The 21985-nt window shown below is 32.3% G+C and overlaps 2 protein-coding genes across 10 annotated transcripts in view; one reads left to right on the forward strand and one right to left on the reverse strand.

Moving 5' to 3' along the window:
• Positions 1-9988, forward strand: part of LOC140445084 (uncharacterized) — a 107731-nt gene extending 97743 nt beyond the window's left edge. For all 7 annotated transcript variants that reach the window (XM_072536893.1, XM_072536890.1, XM_072536895.1 and 4 more), the window contains one exon: positions 8524-9988. In XM_072536893.1, the coding sequence (XP_072392994.1) occupies positions 8524-8840 (317 nt within the window). In that variant the 3' untranslated portion in view covers positions 8841-9988. The remainder of the gene's footprint in view (positions 1-8523) is intronic.
• LOC140445087 (tyrosine-protein kinase transmembrane receptor Ror-like) overlaps positions 1-21985 on the reverse strand; it is a 275808-nt gene that overhangs the window by 207213 nt on the left and 46610 nt on the right. The window lies entirely within an intron of this gene.

Here is a 21985-nt window from a genome sequence, read left to right on the forward strand (position 1 = left end):
GGAGAGATCATTTAGTAATGATTAATGAATAAAATTACAGGAAAAGGCTGGTTATATTTGAAGGGGTTAGAATACAAAGGGTATAAGTACTAATTCCAATATATTGAGTAAACTGGCTTTAAACTTAATTTGCTACAGTAAAATCTGCAGTTAAAAAAACTTTACAATTTCGATAAAGAAGGTAAATATAAGACAAATGATATATTCTAGCATTAGTAGTTTAAAAATTTAAAGCTTTTTTTCCATAAAAAATGCAAAAAGTTACTTGTACTCGTTGTATTCCAGCATTATTTCAGCATTAGTAACAGGTAGAAACAAAATATCTATAGGCTATTATAAATTTATTCACATAATAACACATATTTTACTATACATTCTCATAATCAGAGTCAATTATGGCACTATCATCCATATCGTTGTCAGAATCTGATTCATGCGCTACCCTGGAAGTTGAAGCTGTCATATTATTGGACTTTCGAGTTGTAGACTCCCTTGCTTTTGTCTCTTTCTTTTTTTGTTCCTTATGAGGTAGATCCTTGTAAAACTGATGATAGACAGGTGGTATATAGTCTAGTAATGTTTGGAGATCCTTCCACTTTGCTGTGGTAATCGTTATATTGTCGGTAGTTGTGGACAATATATTCTCTAATTTGAGGGAAAGTCGACCTCTTGGTAAAACGGATACCCATTTAGAAAACGGAAAGTCCTCTTGAAGAGTATGTTTAAATTGAAATGAAAATATTGCAGCATCTTTAGAGTATTTAAAGTGGTTTATCTCTCTAAAATATAGAGGCTTTTTTTCCACATCTAGTTTTGGATTGTTTATTAAAGTATTTAATTTTTGGAATGTAAAAAACATTTGTTAAGTCATTTCATGCACAACAAAACTTCTTGCAGATGATTTTATAACGGAAGTTCAATGTTGTGGGATAAATACTTGTGGATTTTTTCTTTTGGCTTGTTCAATCAGAGCAAATGCACGATCACATTCCATATACGTGTGTCCAGGTTCTAAAAATTTATGGTGGATTTCCTCTAAGTGAGTAGCTTGTACAAGAAACATGAACAATTTGCTTATGTATTTATTTTTATTTTGCCCTACACAGGAATCACTGTAGGCAATAAGTTTTGTTACGGTTGGTGGTAGCGACTTGATGAACTGCAGAAGACACGATCCTATTGCCTGTGACCCTCTCGAAGCAATATTTTCAGACCACGTAAACATATGAGCCTTGTTGTGCAACAAATCGTAAACACAACAATTATATGTCCACAACTGCCTCAAATAAAATACTTTAGATGTTGTGATCAGCGGAGTGGGTAAAGTTTGTTGCAGATCAAAACATACAACTAAGGTATCTGCTGAAGATATGTAGGTATCTATATCAATTTTTTTTTGTTTCACAGGCTGGCTCAGCTTTACGTTGGTGGACAGATAGTTGAACCTTAGTTTCAGCGACATTTCTTTGATCTGTTGAGTGTTTAATAATATTTTGGTACTTATCACATCTGGAACAGGTATCAGAATGTGGTCTATGAAATCGTAAATTGAAATGATTATTGAACATATATCTGTAATAAGATAACTTGACTGGGGTCCTATTATCTTCAAGGCAGATCTCTTTGTATAGATTATACATACACTGTACGTTTAACTCTGAAGACAAATACCTTGAAGCGGCATTGTCTTTCCTAGAATAGTGACTTCTGTATCTCGGAAATTTGTTGATCATCATTTGGTGATCAGTAATCAATTTTGTGTCGTTTCCACTGATCTTTCTATTGCTCGGTCCTTTACCTCTTTTATCTGGTTCAACTATTCCAAGGTCACTGGTTTTTTTGCATACAAATGTAAATCTTTTGTTTGAAATGTCAAACGTTTTTAAAAAATATGGCTTGCACACTCGTTTTTGCAACAAAAAAATTTGTGTACTAAAACCCTTGCTTATGTTTCTGTTCATTTTTCTTTTTGCAACATCTACTTTTTTTATACACGACGACAAGAATGATGTCTGATGTTCGTACGATGGCAGTTCATAAAACGCATTAAATAATTGATGTCTTTCATTTTGAGATATATTTTCTGTACATTTATAACGACATTGATGTGGATACGCGACTAAAGATTTGGCCTCGTGTAATTTCAATTTACGGCACACATACTCTTTCCCGTGGATTCGTAGATTTTGACGTTTTTTAATTTTCCATGAGGATTCGTGCCGTTTTCTAGTTTTTTTAGAAGATAGACTACTTACGGATGACATTGCCTCATTTGTTATAGAGTTGGCTTCATTCCTATAACCTGTTTCACTATCAGTACTGCTCCCAGAAGGGTGGTAAGAGTCATCTTCATCGGTTTTGTAAGGATCTGAAAACAAAAATAAATAACCTCACAAAATTTAGGAAAAATAAATGTGAATAGTGTAATACTATTGTTTAAAATTAACAAAAAACTTACCTTCGTCGCTCTCCATTGTTATGATTCGTCAGTAGTAATATTTATCTATTAGTTAAAACGTTTTAGTTTAGCTTTAGCTAATTAACAAATGAACACAAAAACAATAATTCAAAGTATTGTACTAAAAGTAAGGTATATTAAAGTCACCCAAGGCTGATTAAGTAAGAATACAAAGGGTACAAGTACACTTACATCCGTTGTATTCTAACGATATCTACAATTATATTCACATACTTTTCTAATACCCAAAAGGTGGCGTTAGGAGTTACAAAATGCACTTGGATCCTATGTATTCCAATAAATAATTGAATCTAGTTTTCAGGAGTACATGTATCTCATTTTATAAGACAAAGGTACTTGTACCCTTTGTATTCTAACCCCTTCATTTATCATCTTTATCAATGAAAAAACACAAAAAGAACTGTACACTGTACTCCAAAAAGACACATTAAAAAATTTCGTTATGGTACGGGTGTCAGAACCCGACCATTTATTGGAGCAGCAGATAGAATACGTCACGATCCGACGAATTATTCTACCCCCACCACCATAACACTCTCAAATGAGTTGAATGAACCTTATCATTTTCTCATGGGACTTTACATGGGAAATGAGGCAGAAACGGTATAGCCCCTTTACTTCTAACATAAAGCTTTAAAATATTTTGCTTAATAAATCTTACCTTACGATTACAGTAACCTATATTTTTAGCAATTTTGCGAAAAATTTAATTATTAATGAAGTAGTAAAATTTCCGAGTAAGTGTACTTGAATCATCAATTTGTAGAACGCATTAACAATAAATCAACCGTATCATTTCAAGAATGAAATTTGATTAAGTGTCACTTGGTAGTTCAGATTTCTTTCCAAGGTGGCGCTAGGCGTTTTCTTTGACAAACTGAATGACGTGTCATCCTAGCCTTTTATATACATAGATAGATATAAACATTTTATCTGTCAAGAGATAGAAAAAATGGCTTATTTTAAAGTTTTTAAAATTAATTTGTACCAAAAGTAGCAAAATAAGGCAAAATCGTTAATTGTATATCTTCTTCTTCTTCAAGTGCCCTGTCCGTTGCGAACGTTGGCTATTAACATGGCAATTCTTGACTTGTTTGCGGCGCTTCTGAATAGTTCGACCGATGTGAGCCCGAACCACTTCCTCAGATTTTGGAGCCACGAGTGTCTTCTCCTGCCTAGCCCTCGCTTACTTTCTATTTTTCCCTGGACAATCAATTGCAGTAGACGGTACTTATCGTGTCTCAATATGTGGCCTAGATATTCAAGCTTTCTTTGTTTAATTGTATTCACGATTTCTTTCTCCTTTCCGATTCTTTGGATTACTTCTATGTTGGTGACATTTCGAATGCTTCTAGTTTTCTCGTGAGCGTCTCCGTCAGCGTCCAGGCCTCCACACCATACAGTAAGATCGGAAAAATGTAGCACTTAACTAGACGTAGTTTTAGGGAAAGAGACAAATCCCTGCTTATGAGGAGCTTTTTCATATTGCTTATATATTGCTAATTGTTTATAACTTTTGTAAAATTTGAGTTATAAAAATCTTTTTTTTTGCGGTTTTACAATACTTGCCTATTGCGAAGTCTTGAGAAATATTTATTTTCCTGGACTATAAGGAAAACACATTTAAATGTGAATATTAGGTTTACTTAAATCTAAATGTGTAATAAACAACCATATTAATCTTTGATTAATAAAATACATGGTGTATCCTCGTTGTGTGTGTCCTATAGAACAAATTAAAAAACCATTAATTTTATAATGAAAAATGCATTACCATTTATTTGTGCTCATTCAATTGGTAATGGATCATGCAACAATGGTTTCAATTGTGACTCTGGTTAATGTAATTGCAGTGAAGAATTAAATAATTTCCGGGAAACTATATAGACAGTATTTTGTTTTTATCATGTATTTGCGTTTAGTTAAATCAAAGCACCTTTGCATTTGGTTTAGTTTTATTACTATGTATTTGCTTATATAAATAAACTAGCTGATTTAGCGACCTTTGTACCGCCTTAGTATTAAATAATGTGTCTAAAAAATTAACAGAAAAAAACCAAAAAAATACTCAAACCTATTCTGTGTGAAATAAGTTGAATCAATGTAAAGCTTTACTCTTCTAATACCTCTATGAAATGTTGTCACTCCATCTTCTGCGCGGTCGTGCAATACTTCTTCTGCCGATTGGTGATTTATATTAGTGATGTAACGAATATTCGCATTCGCATTCGCGAATATTCGCATATTTTTGCATATTCGCATTCGCATGCGCGAAATTTGTGCGAATGTTTTGCGAATATAAATATGTATAAAAAAAATAATTTGAAGATTAGGTTAATACAATAAAAATCCATTCACTTCTTAGTTTTTTTATCATCCCATTTTTTTATGAGAAATCTCACTTTATTTTACAAGCTTAGAAAACTATAAAATTAGAAAACAAAAAATGAATGATGCAGTGTAAACAAACAAAAACGAATTATTCTCTGAAACTTTTATTATCCAAAAGTTTTTAATTTTAGACAATCATCTCATCTTGAAAAAGTCTAAGAATTATTAAACTATAAATTGAAAATAGTCTATGTGTTTTTATGTAGTTTTTATGTAAAGAGTTTAAACAAACAAACAAACAGTTCGACTTCAGTTAGATAAGTTCAGATAAATTTATTAATTCAGCAATTTTCGGAACAAGATACATATTATAATGTACACTACACTGTAATGTAATACAGTACATGATTTGTATAATTTTATTGTTCTGAAAATTGCTGAATTAATAAATTTATCTGAACTTATCTAACTACACACCTCACGCAAATGAGACTGCGGGCAGTGCCGGAGACAACTAAAATTACCAAATTAAAAAAAAACTGAATATTCGCATTCGCATTCGTATTTGCGAATGTCGGTGGCATATATTCGCATTCGCGAATGTTCAAAAACTGACATTCGTTACATCACTAATTTATATCTTGCTATTTAACGACACGGGTCTCCCCCATTCTGCTTATGTGGTTATTCCATTATTTTTTCTATTTAGTGTCTATTCTGGACGTTGTAATATAACTGTACGTTACATTTCTAATGTCTTCATCTCTCAGCGTATTTCTAATTCTTCTCAGTACTCTCATCTCTTCCGTTTCCAGTAGCCTTTGTGTTGTGGCTGTGTCGGGTCTTGTTTCTGAGACATATGTCATTATTGGTCTTACAATGGCTTTATAATTGCTTGACTTCATCTCAGTATAAATGTGTCTGTTTCGGCATGGTGTTATTAAGGTATCCTGCCAATCTATTTGCTTTTTGTACTTGATTTCTCCCTTCTTTGTCCAGGTCTCCATAAGTGGACAGTGTAATACCAAGGTATTTTATTTCTATTTCTTGTTCAATACTAATGCCATCAATTTCTATTTTACATTTGATTGGTTCATTGCTGATTACGTGATTACTATTGTTTTAGTTTTCTGAGATTGCCATATTAAAGTCTTTTGCGCTTATGTTAAATTTGTGAACCAGTCTTTGGAGACTATATTCATCTTGGGCTACCAATATTCGTTGTCTGCGTAACAGAGTATTTTTACTTCTTTATTTTCCATTCTGGACTTCTTCCTTTGTTAACGCTTTTGATGATTTTATTCATGATTAAATTAAAGAGCATGGGGCTCAATGATTCACCTTGTCTTATTTCTATTCCGCTGCCTATTTCTATAGGTTCTGTAAGTTGTCCATCTATTCTGACTTCCATTTTTGTTGTTTTGGTATGTTTTGGTTTCCAATAGTTTTTATAATATTTAGGGAAACTTCTTTATTATACAAGAGATGGATTACATCCTTGAGTCTTACTCTGTCAAATTTCTTTTAAGTCAATCCGACACAGAAATGCTAGTCTATTATAGTGATTTCTCAGTAGTTTGTTTTATGACGAATATTGTATCTATACACGTTCTTCCAGTACGAAAACCTTGTTGTTCATCTACTAAACTTATCTTCTGATTTATTAGTTCTTTTATAATCTTAGATGTTTTAGTATTTAACAAGTTTATACCCCTGTAGTACTTTGGCTATTTTTATCTCTTTTTTTAAATAGTAGAATTAGTTCGCTCGTTCCCCATTCTTCCCATATTTTATTGTGTTTATAATTTTATTAATAAATGTTGTTAATTGTTCTAAAATTGCTGCTGCACAATATGTCAGTAATTCGTTTGGTATCCCGTCTTTACCTGCTGCTTTTCTGTTCTTCAGCTTTTCAATTCAAGTATTTTACGAACTTCCTGTATATTTATATCAAGTTGTTACTTTGTGGTAATTTCTGGTGTGTCCGGTTCTACTCCATTCTTTGACCTCTTATAAAGCCCCATATTTCCTTTTGCAGACCATAAAAATTATGTTCCATTTCTTTCGAAAAGCGTTCCCAGTGATCACTTTTTATTTTTTTTATAAGTGCATGTGTTTTGTTTCTTATTATCTTGTAATTATGGTATGCCTCTCGTGTTTTGGTTGACATGTATTTCAGGTAAGCTTTTTTCTTTTCTTTACATTTTTCCTTCACTTCTTTACAAAACTATGGAGTTCTTTGCCTTGGGAACGATTTATTTTTATTTATATTTCTTTCACCAAGAACTTCCTTGATGAAAGAAATGCTTTCTGATAAACAATATTTTCATTTATTTGCGTTGCATAAATATACAGCAATGATGGTTTTCCGACGCGCGTATAATTGTCCATTCGCGAAACATGGAAACTTCAAAAGTCAATTCCGCAAACTTCCAATGGTTGGCTTTGTGATTTATTTATTGTCATTGCTAAAGCCAAACGTACGGTAAATTATAAACGTTTAAAATCAAATGGTACTTTCGTTGGAATCATCGATATATGCGAGATCAATATATCATCTCCTTTCTGTTTTACTTGATGATCATTGCCTCAATGACATTATTTATTAGCCTGGTCACAGTCGGTCCTGTTTCATTGCACAGTCGAGGTTGATTAATGCTACGCAGCATAATAAGAACTGGTCCTACTTTTAATAGTAAATTATTAAGTGGGAGTCCAGGCAATTCCTATGAATTCAAAAACTCCTGATTTAGAACTGTGTCAACTGATTTCAACGAAAAAAAAAACACTTTGCTGAAAGAAAATTCAGAATGGTCGCATTCAACATCTGTGTTTTTTGCTGCCAATATCGCTCGTTCAATTATGGTTTTTGAACTGGTGAGCATGTTCGGAAAAATACGCTGAATAAGCACTCCAATAAGTGCTTATTGAAAATGGCAAATAGCCGAAACGTTTAAGGAATATTTGAGTATTTTTATTTACAACAGACCGACAAACCCAGGAAATAAAAAAGGTTCTATTTAAAAATTCACTGAAATGTTCGGATAAATTTTCGCGGTCAGGTAACTGAAAATTATTGAGTTCTCGGGAAGAACTGAGTTGAGAATTTAAAGTCGACGTTTCGGCACTCATTTTGGAGCCATTATCAAGAGGGATAGGGTTCCATTCGAGTACATGGTCTCAATCTGCCTACTCCTCAGTGTCGAGTGCCGAATGTTATGTTATGACACTTATTTTTTCTGTCTTTTGCGTTATTTTGCCGGTTTTTAAGGCACTCGTCACTGTACGCTGTTTAAAAGCCTTTTTTTTTTGTTACTCAGTATGTTCTTAGATCTTTTGAAATTGTACTGATGCAAAATGGCGATTCCTCAATGTTCAACGGTTGCCAATTAGTCCTCAACAGAATCACGTAAGAATCTATAAACATACTGATTGAAACAAGAGCTTTTACATGATTATAATTTATATCATTTACACATTTCGATATATATAAACGAATAAATTCTATCAGAGTGTGCGAAGCTATAAAAATATATTTCTATTCTATTCTAGTGTTTTCCATAAAAACAATACATTAACAAATAATTTGTGATAGTCTATTCTTTTTTATACATCGTCGCCATTGAACATTAAACGTTTGTCATTTGTATCCTTCTTACACGATTTATTTTTTATCTAATCGATAAGCTGATAACATTTTTTATTTGTTTTAGGTCAGTCAAAGAAGCATAAAAAGCACCGAAAAGCAGAAAGAAGTCGACAACGACGGCACAGCAACGCCGCTGATCAACGGATACTTAGAGAACGTTCTTTCAGCATATGTACCGACCGATCTAATATATTAGAGCACCGGTTAGGGTTAGGATTCGGTTCCAATCTCTATTTCGATGAGTTTTCAGATCGAGAAAGGACAAACAGTCTCAGCAGTTGCGACACAGCGGAACATCGAAGGAAAATGTCAACATTGCCAAATGTAGCGTTAAGTGGAAAAGTGCCTTGGTGCGGGTGTTGGGGGAACGGTTGCTTGTGATGATGTGTATAATTATATAAATTACTAAGCAAGAAGAAACTACATAGTACTTAAAATCACCAATTTATAGGAAAAATATTTTAACATGAAAATCCAAGACAACAGTTTTCAAATAAGTAATGACGCAATTTACATAAAAAACAATCGATTTAGTTAAATATATTACTCATAACATTTCTAGACAATAATAGAAACTATTTAGTACTACTACTACTACTACTCTCTAGGGTAAGACGATTTTTCGATAAACTCGTAACTCGCTGACGAGGCAAATTTGATACCATGGCTCATTTGGCCACTATCAATTCCAGCTACGTCCGTCTCAGCAGAAAGGGTCTTCTCCAGAGCCAGTTTGACCAGGAGCAGGAAACAAAGAACGGGGACGGTTCATTTATGCCGTCGATGGTGACGTGGCCTAGGTGGGGGTTAGGGTGGGGATTGGCGCGAGAGTTGGCGCGAACATTTCCGACAGTGGGATTTTGATTCGAGGATGGAGGAAGCTATATTTTGTTTATAAGAGGTCTCCATGTAGAAGGTAACCGTATCGCGTCATCTCTTTTATTAAGGCAATTTGGTGTTTTTTCTATTTCTATGGCTTCTCGGATAATTCTTGGTGTATAAAAGCGGATGTGGGCTATAGTTCTGGAGTTTTCAAAATCAATTTTGTGACCTGTATGAAGATGGTGTTGACCGAGAGCTGAAATTGAATCGGAATTGTGAACAGAAATGGAATGTTCATAAATCCTATTTTGAATTCTACGATTTGTTTGGCCTATATAGGATATATTGTGAAATGAAATTTCTGTACTATAATAGTAAAAGGATTTTAAAATTAGTTCTGTTCCGATTATAGCCATAGATTATAACGTCAATGCAAGATCTCGATGGACTTCTACATCAAACTTAAAACGGGAGCATTATTAAAAGACAAAACATTATTCACATTTTTGATTTTTATCTTCGACAAAAATGAAAACTGTACTTAAAATATTTTACCTATAAATTGTAACTGTAGTACAATCAAAATATAGTTCCTGTAAGACGAGATTTTTAAGTTGTGTTAATTTTTTGATTTGATTGTATTTATTGATGTGTTTAAATGATAGATGATAAGTATATGGATATTGATTTTTGAAGATTTTTATAAAACGTCAAATACAACTTTTCAAAAAGCCGAAAAATTATTTAATTTTATAAACCCCAAAATTAAAATTCCAGTCTGGATATATTAACACGAGTTTGCCTAATATTATTAACAAAAGAATCAAAAATCATATTGAGATATTCACCTTATGAGGAGCGGTGCATATATCTATATATTTCTTAATATATTTTTCATAAGCTTCTAAAATTATTTAATGAGTACCAGCAGCAGAAATGACGTAACTTGTATATCCTTACAGCCCAAGCTTTGGATAAAAACGGTCGATTTCAAGCATTATTAGTGAATTTTTGAAACCTGCTCGGTATTATTATAAAGGGCTATGTCAAAAACAACTCTCCAGTCAATGCAACAGCAAATTGTTGGTTATTATTTATTTATGAGACTTTGAAGAGGTAAAATATGCTTTTTTTTTATTTAGATTGTTGCGAAGTCTTATAAAAAGCTTAAATTAGGATTTTAAACGCTTAATTTCGACTAATCATCATCATTTTGGCTTTACAACCCTGAGTGGGTCCTAGCTTCCTCAAGAAGCTAGGATCCACTCAGCTTTATCTCCAGTCATCCCTATCCATCGCCGTCCACGTCCATGGTACCAAGTAACTTTGTTTTAGGTCTTCATCTTCTTCTCCTCTGATCAATGGGTCTATCAAAGAGCTTTTTCTAGCTGGGTCATTTTGTTCCATCCGCATTAGATGCCCTATCCACCTCAGACGTCCTATCTTACCTAATATATTTTACAATATCTGTTTCCTGGTATATTCTATAAAGTTCGAAGTTGTATCGTCTTCTCCACACTCCATTGTCATTCCCCGCTCCATAGATTCGACTCAGAACTTTTCTTTTGAAACAGGCATCATGTTTTATTACTTTTTGTTGTAGTCCAGGTCTCTGAACCATATGTTAGGACTGGGTGTATTATTGTTTTGTAGAATTTTACCTTTGTTTTTCTCGATATAAGGTAAGTGCCAAAGTGCATATTGCCAACTTAACGTTTGGTTCTAAATAAATCCTACACTTTTATTAATAAATGAAAACAAATTTGGGTAATAGTAAAGAAATGTATTTTATTATAACAATATATTTTAATTGTATTAAAAAACTAAACAAAAACTAAATAAAGTATACTTTTTTATTGACGTTGAGAATGGCAATATTAGGATTACAGATTTCCTATTATTGTCACACATGTCAATATTAGGCACTGCAGAACTACGGTTAAAAGTAACACATTTTTCTGAAAAAATGAAGGCAATTAACCAGTATATACGTAACAAACATTTCTGAAAAATATAACTTAAGAACATTGAGGGCAAGTAAACTTTTCTTTGTCACGTGATGACACACTATGCACAAGCGCATATCTTCTTTACTGCAGATGTTACAAAGAAAACAATACCACGATTCTTCATTACTTGATTTCTTTGTCGTACTGCTCGTTGCTTTTTTAACAGCTTTGGTTGGTTTATTCAATTTTGATATTGGTACGAACAAATCTTTGGTAACTTGCTGGGCTTTACTGCTTAAAGCTAGAGCTTTCTCTTCACGATGGGTAATTTCATTTCTAGTGTAATCAGCAGTCCTGTATCTTTAAAAGAACTGTTTAAGCATTTGGAGTCAGGAGTTAATCGACTGTCATCTTCAAAGCTGCTGCTCCTCTTAGACCTTTTCATTCATCTTCACTCGAGACACCAAGTGAGTCATCGTGAAGACTAAAATCTGATGATTCGCTACTTGGAACAGTAATCAAACGCTTCTTTTTTTGTTATTAGTTTTCTCTGGCACTTGATATCCGCTTGTACTCGCTCCGTTTTTATGTGCGGGTGAAATCGCCTTGCTAGAACTTTTAACATTTGATACATTTTGGGAACTACTGTGGTTTACTCCATCTTCTTCTCTGTGAGTGATCAAACTTGGTGCAAAGACAGGTTCAGTTATAGCGTCTGGTCTAAAGGAATAAATGCCTGTGGCTGCAAAACCGGAGATAATGTTTGATCGTGTCATTGGTTTTAGCCAAACTGGAGTAAAAATTTCTCCAAATCTCATTTTGGTAATCGCCTTGACAGGGTTTGTTGTTAAAAACTGTAGTACTTCTTGGTCCCAAAATGTCTCAAAGCTTTTAAACACTGATTTGTCCATGGGTTACAACTCGTGTGACATGTTGCTGGGAAGACAAAATAAAGTTATGTTCATACGGTTAGCTGCCTTAACTATGGAAATATCTAGGTGACTTTTAGCTTCATCAAATATTAATAGGGTAGGACCAGGGCTTCTAAATGAAGAGAAATCGTCAAGCCACAAAACAAATGCTTCGAATGGCATACTATCTTTATTTGTGTCAATAGCTTTTGAATCAGGGGGCAAGTGATCAGACCATTCAGATTTAAACCTTTGGCCTTTAAAAAGCACAAAAGGTGGTACAGGTTGACCAAGGGCATTTCCGCAACCTACAATTGACACGTTTTCTTCGTGCTCGGGTGCGGTTAAATGTACCCGTTTTGCTCCCCTTTTAGCAAATACAATTTGTTGCTTATGAATTGTCAATCTGCATCCCTTTTCGTCCATATTATATACGTTATCAGGTTTGTTAAATAAAAAGAGGGTTAATCTTTGTATGTAGGTATATATTTAAAAACCCTTAAAAGGGCTACATCAAAAAACACAAACGTTTTCGGAATAATAATTCCATCATCAGGTTAAAAAGCACGTTAACATGCCTGAGCCACCAAAATATTAGGGTACAACCCTTTACAAAAAATGAAGTTAGTAAAAAATGTACATGTTGTTGTTTAAAAGTGAGTGATGTTTAATACTTTATTAGATTTAACTTCAGGCAACACATAACCATGCCTCACGTGAGTTCCAGGGTCTGGAGAGAAAACCTCTTCAAACGGCCATCAGCTGGTACCTGATTACCAGCTGATCCCTATTCAGTTGTTTTTTAATTACTTGTAATATCTACAACTGCTTCGAACAGTTTGTAACTGAGATCTAGGACATTTTCAAAAACAAACATAAGTAAAAAAATGAGTCAGGTTAGACGGGTTTGGTTAAGACGTGTAAAGTTATTTTTTACAGAATATTCAATTAGACACTTAAGGTTTTCTATTGTGGTCATATTAAGACTCACTAAGGATGACAGGATTATATGTGCATTGTAGGGTAAGAATGCTTGATTTATTATCAATAAGAGACCTGAGTGCCCGCGATTTTAAAAAACCGTTCCATAAAGACTTTTCAATATTATGTTACCTAGTTTCTAGTTTCATATAAATAATAATATTTAGTATTGGAACATACACAAAATACGTGCAAAGATTTAAAAACTAAAATTATTTACAGTCCGGTGACTAGAGGATCCATTTAAAAGCAGGAAGCGGAACCAGCCCTTGAATAAAGCTTGCTCAAAACCATTGTATTTCATGCATTTTATAATTCTACCATCAGTCGTCGGCTGATGTTTACAAAGAGGGTGAAATTTTACACACTCTATTATCGATCTGTTTGTTAAGGGGTATGGGAGTGTGCCATCAACACAAATATTATTTTATCTATACTGGTATATTATAAATCAAAACTATTTGTAATTTTTGTAATTTGACTCATAGAAGGGTGTTTTTTAGAGGGTATTTGGATTTTGATATTAAGAATAAAACATGTCAATTTTTTTATAAACTTCTTTATTAAACTCACAAATATATATGTATATATATATATATATATATATATATATATATATATATATGTATATATATATATTAATGTGATATCAAGAATTTTAATCTTAAAACTTTACAAAAATTATATATAAAACATTAAAATTTTTGATTTATGATTTATATCACACCTTTCAATTTTGTTATCTCAAGTTTTACTCGTGCTTCAATATCTATACTTTACAGCTGATGGGTTAGGTCCAAAGAATAACGGAATAAAACAACATAATATGATATGAAAATAATGTAATAAAATAAACTGATTAAAATAACTTCAAAAATTATTAGCATACAATGTTTATCAAACAAAATTCGTTCTACGTACGTGAACCTCTAATTAATGCATAGATAATATAATACAATTACAATCTAAAATCCAACTTATTATTCTAGATAAACAAATTAAATAATATTCAGTGTCCTTCCTAATGCAATTTTGATATGAGGCTATGAGAGCAAGAGTGGGCTAACCAACGTTTTGTTGATAATTGAGTTATATATTGCAATCACTTCTAACGACATAAAGTTTTAAAGCAAAACCGGTCTAACCAACATTTTCGTATATTATAACATAAATCTCGCCAGTAAGGTGATTTTGCATTATAGAAAATAACAAAAATTTGAAAACACGAATGGGCTAACCCACGAAGTTGTGGAATAGACCAAAATTGTTCAATACATAAATACGTAAAAGAATGCAGGAGTGGGCTAACCATCGTTCATCAGTAATATTTAATACCCAATTTAATACTGGATTCCATGCACCAATTATGGATTCGTGCAAAAAATGTGATTTGTATAACGATAAAATAAAGTTCTCAACAGTGCAAGCAAAAAAACGTGAATTTGAAGTAACACTAGAGGTTCACCAACGAAAAGCAGACCGTGCTAGATGTGGTATGAAACAAGATGCAGAGTATGCAGAACATATTCCTGAAGAAATTACAGTGATTGCATTTGACTTGATGCGAATGTTGCCCACATCAGTTATCAGCACTCAAATTTCTTACTATAAACGCCAGTTGTTGTTGACTTACGGCTTAGGAGTCCATAATTTGGCTACTAATAATGCTCATATGTATGTTTGGAATGAGACACAAGCATCACGAGGACCTCAAAAAAAGGATCCTGTTTACTGCATTATTTTAAAAATGTTGTTACAACAAAAAATGCAATACTATATTCCGATCAATGCGGAGGGTAGAACCATAACATTAAAATGGCTGTCCTTTGCGATTTTATTTTGTCACATCCTGATATTGTGATGGAAAATATTGATCATAAGTTTTTAGTCAGCCGACATTCTTACCTTGTCTGTGACCAAGATTTCGGAGTAATAAGTAAGCAAAAAAGATTTTTTAAAGGTATCTACGTACCTGACGACTGGATAAAGGTAATAGCACATGCACGAAAGAAAGCATATTTTACGATAATAAAGATGACAGAAAACGATTTTTATTCTACTAAGAAGTTAGAGAGAAATATAACAAATCGTAAACTTGATACACAAAAATTAAAAAGTCCAATGTTTACAGAATCAGTGGTGACAAAAAGAGGACACCCAGGGAAATACTTCAGCTAGATTATCTTTATCCCTAAGGACGTCCAATAACCGAAGCAAAAATAAAGATATTTTGGAATTACTTTCATTTATAGCTCCAATACATCATCGATTTTACACAATAACCAGAACAATAATATCCACTATACAGCAGAAAGAAGAGTTCATTAACGATGAAAATTAAGTATTTTTGTTACTTTGTTTTTTTAATAAAGCATATTTTCAACATTGATACTGTTTAATTGTATTGTACTCTAGGTCTAATCCACATTCCTATTAATATTTTTAAGGGCACGCTGATGCAAAAGCGGTCTAATCCACAAAAAAAGCTGAAATTTTAATATTTTTGTTAAATCTACTGCAAGATCTTCGAGTTTTTTGTTATTAGTTAATGATTTGTAAACAATGACTACCTTTTGGCATCATCTTTTAATTTTATAAAATTTCAAATGTAATGTTCATTTTAAATATTCATATCTACGAATATGAACATTATTTTCTGCAAAGTTTGTGTGTTTTTTGTTTTTTCTTTTTTGGTTAAGTTAGCTTTAAATAAGGAGTAAAGTGTACAGTAGATATGATAACATCGATAACATACTACATATTGAGTTGTAAGTTATGAACTATATCTGTATTTCTTATAAACTCAATGTCATTTGTTATATTTTAGAGAACTGATGAAGCTTTAGAAATATAAAGCGAAACGTCTTCAATAAACTTATGAAGTAGTTGACTTCTTTTTTTATTTGCCAACCTGAATGACCGATTAAACCTCTGAATTCACTAGTTGAATACTTTAGAAATATATATATATATATATATATATATATATATATATATATATATATATATATATATATATATATATATATATATATATATATATATATATAACGATAACACTAAGAGATACCCTTTATTTCAGTGAGGAAGCAAATAGAACTCGGGTGCTTCGTATAAGTGCCTTTTTATTAAAAGTCTAAGTTTTTGTCTATTTATACACTTCATCAGAGTTTAAACTACAAAAACAAAGAACAAGTTATGACAATTGGGGCCTACTAAACTATTACAAAATTACCCAAATATTAGCACAAAAACTCGAGGTGATTTGGGTGTTGAACAAAATCCTAACTAAAGACAAAGTATACACCACACATATTATTTTAATTTTCTTATGAAAACAGTTATTCAAAAACATATTTCCAGTAATTGTTTGGTTATGTTTATATATCTTCTTCTTCTTCTAGTGTCGTCTCCACTAATGAAGGTTGGCTCTAACCATTGCAAATTCGTCTCTATCTTCTGCTTTTCTTAAGAGCGTCTGTGTGTTTAACCCGGTTCAGTCGCGAATGGTTTTCAGCCAGGATATTTGTCGTCTACCAGGACCTCTTTTTCCTTCGATTTTACCCTTCATAATCCGCTGCAAAAACTCGTACTTATCATTTCTAAGTATGTGCCCCAAATATGCTGTCTTTCGCCTTTTACTGGTGATCAAAAGTTCTATGTCTCTTCCCATTCTGTGCAACACCATTTTGTTCATAATAAATCCTCCTAAAAAGCCACATCTCAAAAGCCTCTAGTTTTCTCATTAAGTCAACATTAACAGTCCAGGCTTCGACACCATAAAGAAGAATAGAGTGGATATAACATTTTACCATCCGATATCGGATCTGCAGATTGAGTCTTTGGTTACCCAGAAATTTCCTCACTTTCAAAAAGGCTGCTCTTGATTTCTCTATTATTGAGCGAATTTCTGATTTCGAATTCAGATCTTCCGTAATCCAGACTCCTAAGTATTTCATTTTGTCCACTTGCTCAATATCTTCATTTTTTATCTAGATCCATGTAATGGCTTTGCCCCTCTTACTGATAACCATGGTTTTGGTTTTCTTTTTGTTTATTGTTAAACCAAACTGTTCTCCAGTATCATAAATTGTGTTTAGTAACGTCTGCAGGTCTGTCTCACTTTCAGCGATAATGACTGTATCGTCAGCATAACGAATGTTATTTATATTTTCACCATTTATCTTGATCCCTTCTGTACAGTTTTCAAGTGCTTGCGTAAATAACTCTTCGGAATATATATTAAGGGGTGAAAGTACACAGCCCTGTCTCACTACTCTACTTTTCTGTTGTGCATCCGTGCTATTTCCATCTAATGTTACCACATCCTGTTGGTTCCAATAGAGATTTCTCACTATGTTAATGTCATTTTTGTCGAGTCCTTTTCTCTTTAGACATTCCATGAGAATGGTACGCCAAACTATAATCATTACAGTGTTTAGGGTTCTTGGTTTTTGGTAGCGGAACAAAGGTCGATAGCAGTCATTCTGTAGGTATCTCACCCACGATACACACACAAGTGTGTAAGTGTATCGTGATCTCACCAGATTTGTATATGTTGTTAAAGAGTATAGTTATTGCACTTAAATTGTCTTCGTCTATAAGTTTAATCAGCTCGATATAAACTTCATCTGGCCCAGGGGCTCTGCCAGATTTTGGGTTGTTTATAGCATGTTGGACTTCAGATTTTAATATTATTGGAGCTTCCTCGTTACCAATTTGTGTTGGTTCCGTTCTTGTGTCCATAAAAATATCTTTAATATATATATTCTTGTTTTATTTCAATTGGGTTATAAATAGGTTTATTGTTTTTGTTAATTAATCGATTAGGTGTATTTGTTCGTGATTTTCCAGATAATTCTTTCACTTTTTTATGTAAATTATAATGATCATGCTTTTTCTGCAATTCTTCTACTTCGATGCATGTTTCCATCATCCACTTTTCCTTAGGCTCTTTTATTTTGTTTCTTATTAATTTATGTTTTTCTCTGTACTTATTTGGGTTTTTGTTTCTATATTTTCTTCTTTGTTCCATGATTTCCAGTATTTCTTGAGTCATCCAAGGTTTTCGGCTTTCTGTTTTCTTTTGTAGAGTTTCTTTCTGTGTTTTTATAACAGAATCTTTGATTTTGATCCACATAATGTTCACATTATGTGGAGCATATGTTTATATATATATATATATATATATATATATATATATATATAATGATTTCCTTGATTAAATTTAATAAAAATAAACTATTTTTTTTAAGTACTTTAATATATTAAAATATTATTAAAAAATAGTTTTTTACTAATCTAGTAATTTCACTTTAATTTTAATTTTTAGTTGACTGGTTACAGAAATTAATTGAAATTTATATTAAACATTGTAATATTTAATTCAATTTAATATGACCACTTTCAAATACTAGTAAATTATAATGAGTTACTGATGTTTTCTTAAATTTTATTATTTCATTTATATTTATTTATATTTATTATAATTAAACTAATAATAATATAATTAAACTAACTTTAATAACAAAAAAAATCTTCTCCTTCTTACTATGCCGTCCCCAATAACGGAGGTTGGCGATCACATTTCTAAAAGTTTCTCTGTCTTTTGCAACGTGGAATAATTCGTCTACAGTCATATTTGTCCAGTTTCGAATATTTCGCAGCCATGATTTCCTCTTTCTACCTATTCCCTTTTTGCCATCGACTCTACCCTGCATGATGACCTGCAGAAGACTATATTTATCATTTCTCAGTATGTGTCCAAGGTATGCAGTCTTGCGTACTTTTATTGTTCTCAACAATTTTTTGTCTCGACCCATCCTTCTCAGAACTTCCTCATTGGTGACCCTGGCAGTCCATGGAATTCTCAACATTCTCCGGTATATCCACAGTTCAAAGGCTTCAAGCTTCTTAACTGTTTGCGCTTTTAACGTCCAAGTTTCTACCCCGTACAATAGTTGGGACCAAACGTAACATTGAACAAACCTCAGTCTCAGCGCAGTATTCAGATTTTTGTCACAGAACAATTGCTTGAATTTTAAGAACGCTGCACTTGCCATTTCTATTCGCACCCTGATCTCTTGGTCTGGATCTAATTCTGTGTTGATGTAAGCTCCCATATATTTATATTTTGTCACTCTCTCTATTTGCTGTCCACCAAGGGTTAATTGTTCATTATATATTGGACTCCTTGATACTATCATAAATTTGGTCTTATCTGTGTTGATGTCAAGTCCCATTTGAATGCATTCACTATTTATTTATTGCATCTACTAAAGTTTGTAGTTCTTCTATACCGTCAGCCATAATTACCGTGTCATCTGCAAATCTCATGGTGTTTACGATTTCTCCACCAATTCTTATTCCCTCTTTTCTTTCCCATAAGACTTTTCTGAATATGACCTGTGAGTACACGTTGAAAAGCGTCGGAGACAAGACGCATCCTTGCCTGACCCCTCTCGCAATCGGCAAACAAAAAAATTAATTATTTTAAATTAGAATATTGCAGCATATTAGGCGTGTAATAATCAAACGGTTTTTTAAAATTTATCCAACTACAAAGAAAGGGGCTCGTATACAGGGTGTAACAAAAAGGTAGGTCATAAATTAAATCACGTATTCTGCGACCAAAAATATTTGTTTTCTTTCTTCAATCTTGTGAAATTCCTTGTTTATAAATGATAATAGGTAATCAACAAATTTGGTGAACAGGTGGAATATAACCTCCTTATTTTAATTTTAATTTTAAAATTCTTTCTTTTCTGAAAACGATTTCTGGAGTGGAAATCCAAACGTAAGTGTATTTCTCACCATGTCAACTACTTTTTTTTATTTTAAATGGCACAGTAAAAAAATAAATCCTTTTCTATATCATTTGTATACATTGAATAATTAATTAGATGTTTTAGTACTAAGTGGCCAAATTCTCAGCCTGGCATAATTGAGTTATAAAAAAAACATGTCACCACGATTTAAGAGCTTAAAACATGTTTATTTTTGGTCTAAAGGGCACGAATCCAATCAGACCATTGATTAACTGCTCTTTTAAAAGCCAGACGTTAAAAGCATTTTTCATTGATATATTCCGTCTTTTTATGTAATTTTAATTTTATCGTTCAACGGTTTATCAAATCTATATTAGAAAAGAGCTAAATAATTTATTCTATAACTTTATACTCTGCTATAATTCAGCTGTTTTGCATACACTTGTTTAAGTACAACTTTCCTACCATTAGTGTCGATATTATTTCCATTGGGTAATTTGTTTTCACGCTATAGGACACCTTTATGGTGTTAATTATTCAGCACCCTAGAAGCGTTTGCGGTCGTAATGTAAATTATGTTATTTTAGTGCTCTGTTTTATGTAATTACTATTAAAACATGAAACGAATTTATTCTAGATATACACAGGCTGTCCGTTAGTACTATCTTACAAAGCAATCACATGTGTTTTATAATTTAGATCATTTCCGGTTATTTGAATCATTCATTTTCGGGAAAAATAGAGGACGTTAATATTACATACAAGTTAAGGTAGATTAATAAAATAATTGCAAAAAGCAAAATTTAATTAACTCATCAGCATACAAAATTATGTAGCCGAAAGATATGGAAGACACGGAAACATTTTGGGTATAAATAGATATAATACATACCAAAACTATAAGAAACGCATATTTAACACGTTCAGCCCCGGGTGGCATCAATATGATGTCTCACTAAATAGTACTCTTGGGACAGTGAGGCATCACGCTAATGCCACACTACAGTTTTGTATTCGGGACACCGTGGCATCAACTGTGTCCCCACATCTATATAAATTACATTGTAAGTTGGACAGGGTGGTCCAAGGAGCAAAATAACATTTCCTAATCGGATGTGAGACGGTTTCTACGAAACATATGGAAATTATAAAACTTTATGAAAAACATAAAAGATTTTATTCAAAATGTGCAAAAATAATTATAATAATATAAGACCTTATTATTTTAAAACAGCATTATGTGTTGAAAAAAAACAGGAAATACAGTAATGTGTTTTGCATTGGTTGCACAAAAATTTAGAACGAGAACACTTGTTTTGAGCTTACTTCCGCCCCAATTCATTCTTCATTCTGACATAGCAAACCACACATCTGTTTTTTCTTCCTTCTTAACTCATTTTCCTATTTGACCAAAGAGTGCCTACAAGGTGAGTTGTACGGCTGAGTAGTGTATGAGCAAGGGTGACGCTCGTATAATAATTATCTGTGAAGAAAGTACGACCACTATCTAACAACCCTTCACTAAGTGATAGAACAACAGATAAAGAGGCATTTTGACTACTCTGACTATCTTTTTATAAATTTTTATTAAATTAACTTGTTTTATTTTAAATGTAAACTTGCACAATGGCTACATACCTATTGTCACAGACAGTCTATGACTTTGTGGCCTATGATATATATAGATATATATATATATATATATATATATATATATATATATATATATATATATATATATATATAGATATATATATATATATATATATATATATATATATATATATATATATATATATATATATATATATATATATATATATATATATATATATATTGTGACAATTGGGGTTTATAGAAAATAATTTATAAGTTATATACTACATAATATTAGATATAAAAAAGTATTTGATTATTTTAAATAAGTTATATACTAGAGAAATTTATAAAAATATATTTATGTGAGGGCATTTTAAGAAATTAGCATATAATAATTGTAAAAAGTTGTATTTTAGTAATTATAATGTGGTAGATACATTTAAGTGAGCCATGTGACTAGGCAACCAACTATACATATGTGAGTGACAGATATACTT

This window comes from Diabrotica undecimpunctata, chromosome 7 (assembly GCF_040954645.1).
Source record: "Diabrotica undecimpunctata isolate CICGRU chromosome 7, icDiaUnde3, whole genome shotgun sequence".
In the NCBI taxonomy this organism is placed as follows: domain Eukaryota; kingdom Metazoa; phylum Arthropoda; class Insecta; order Coleoptera; family Chrysomelidae; genus Diabrotica; species Diabrotica undecimpunctata.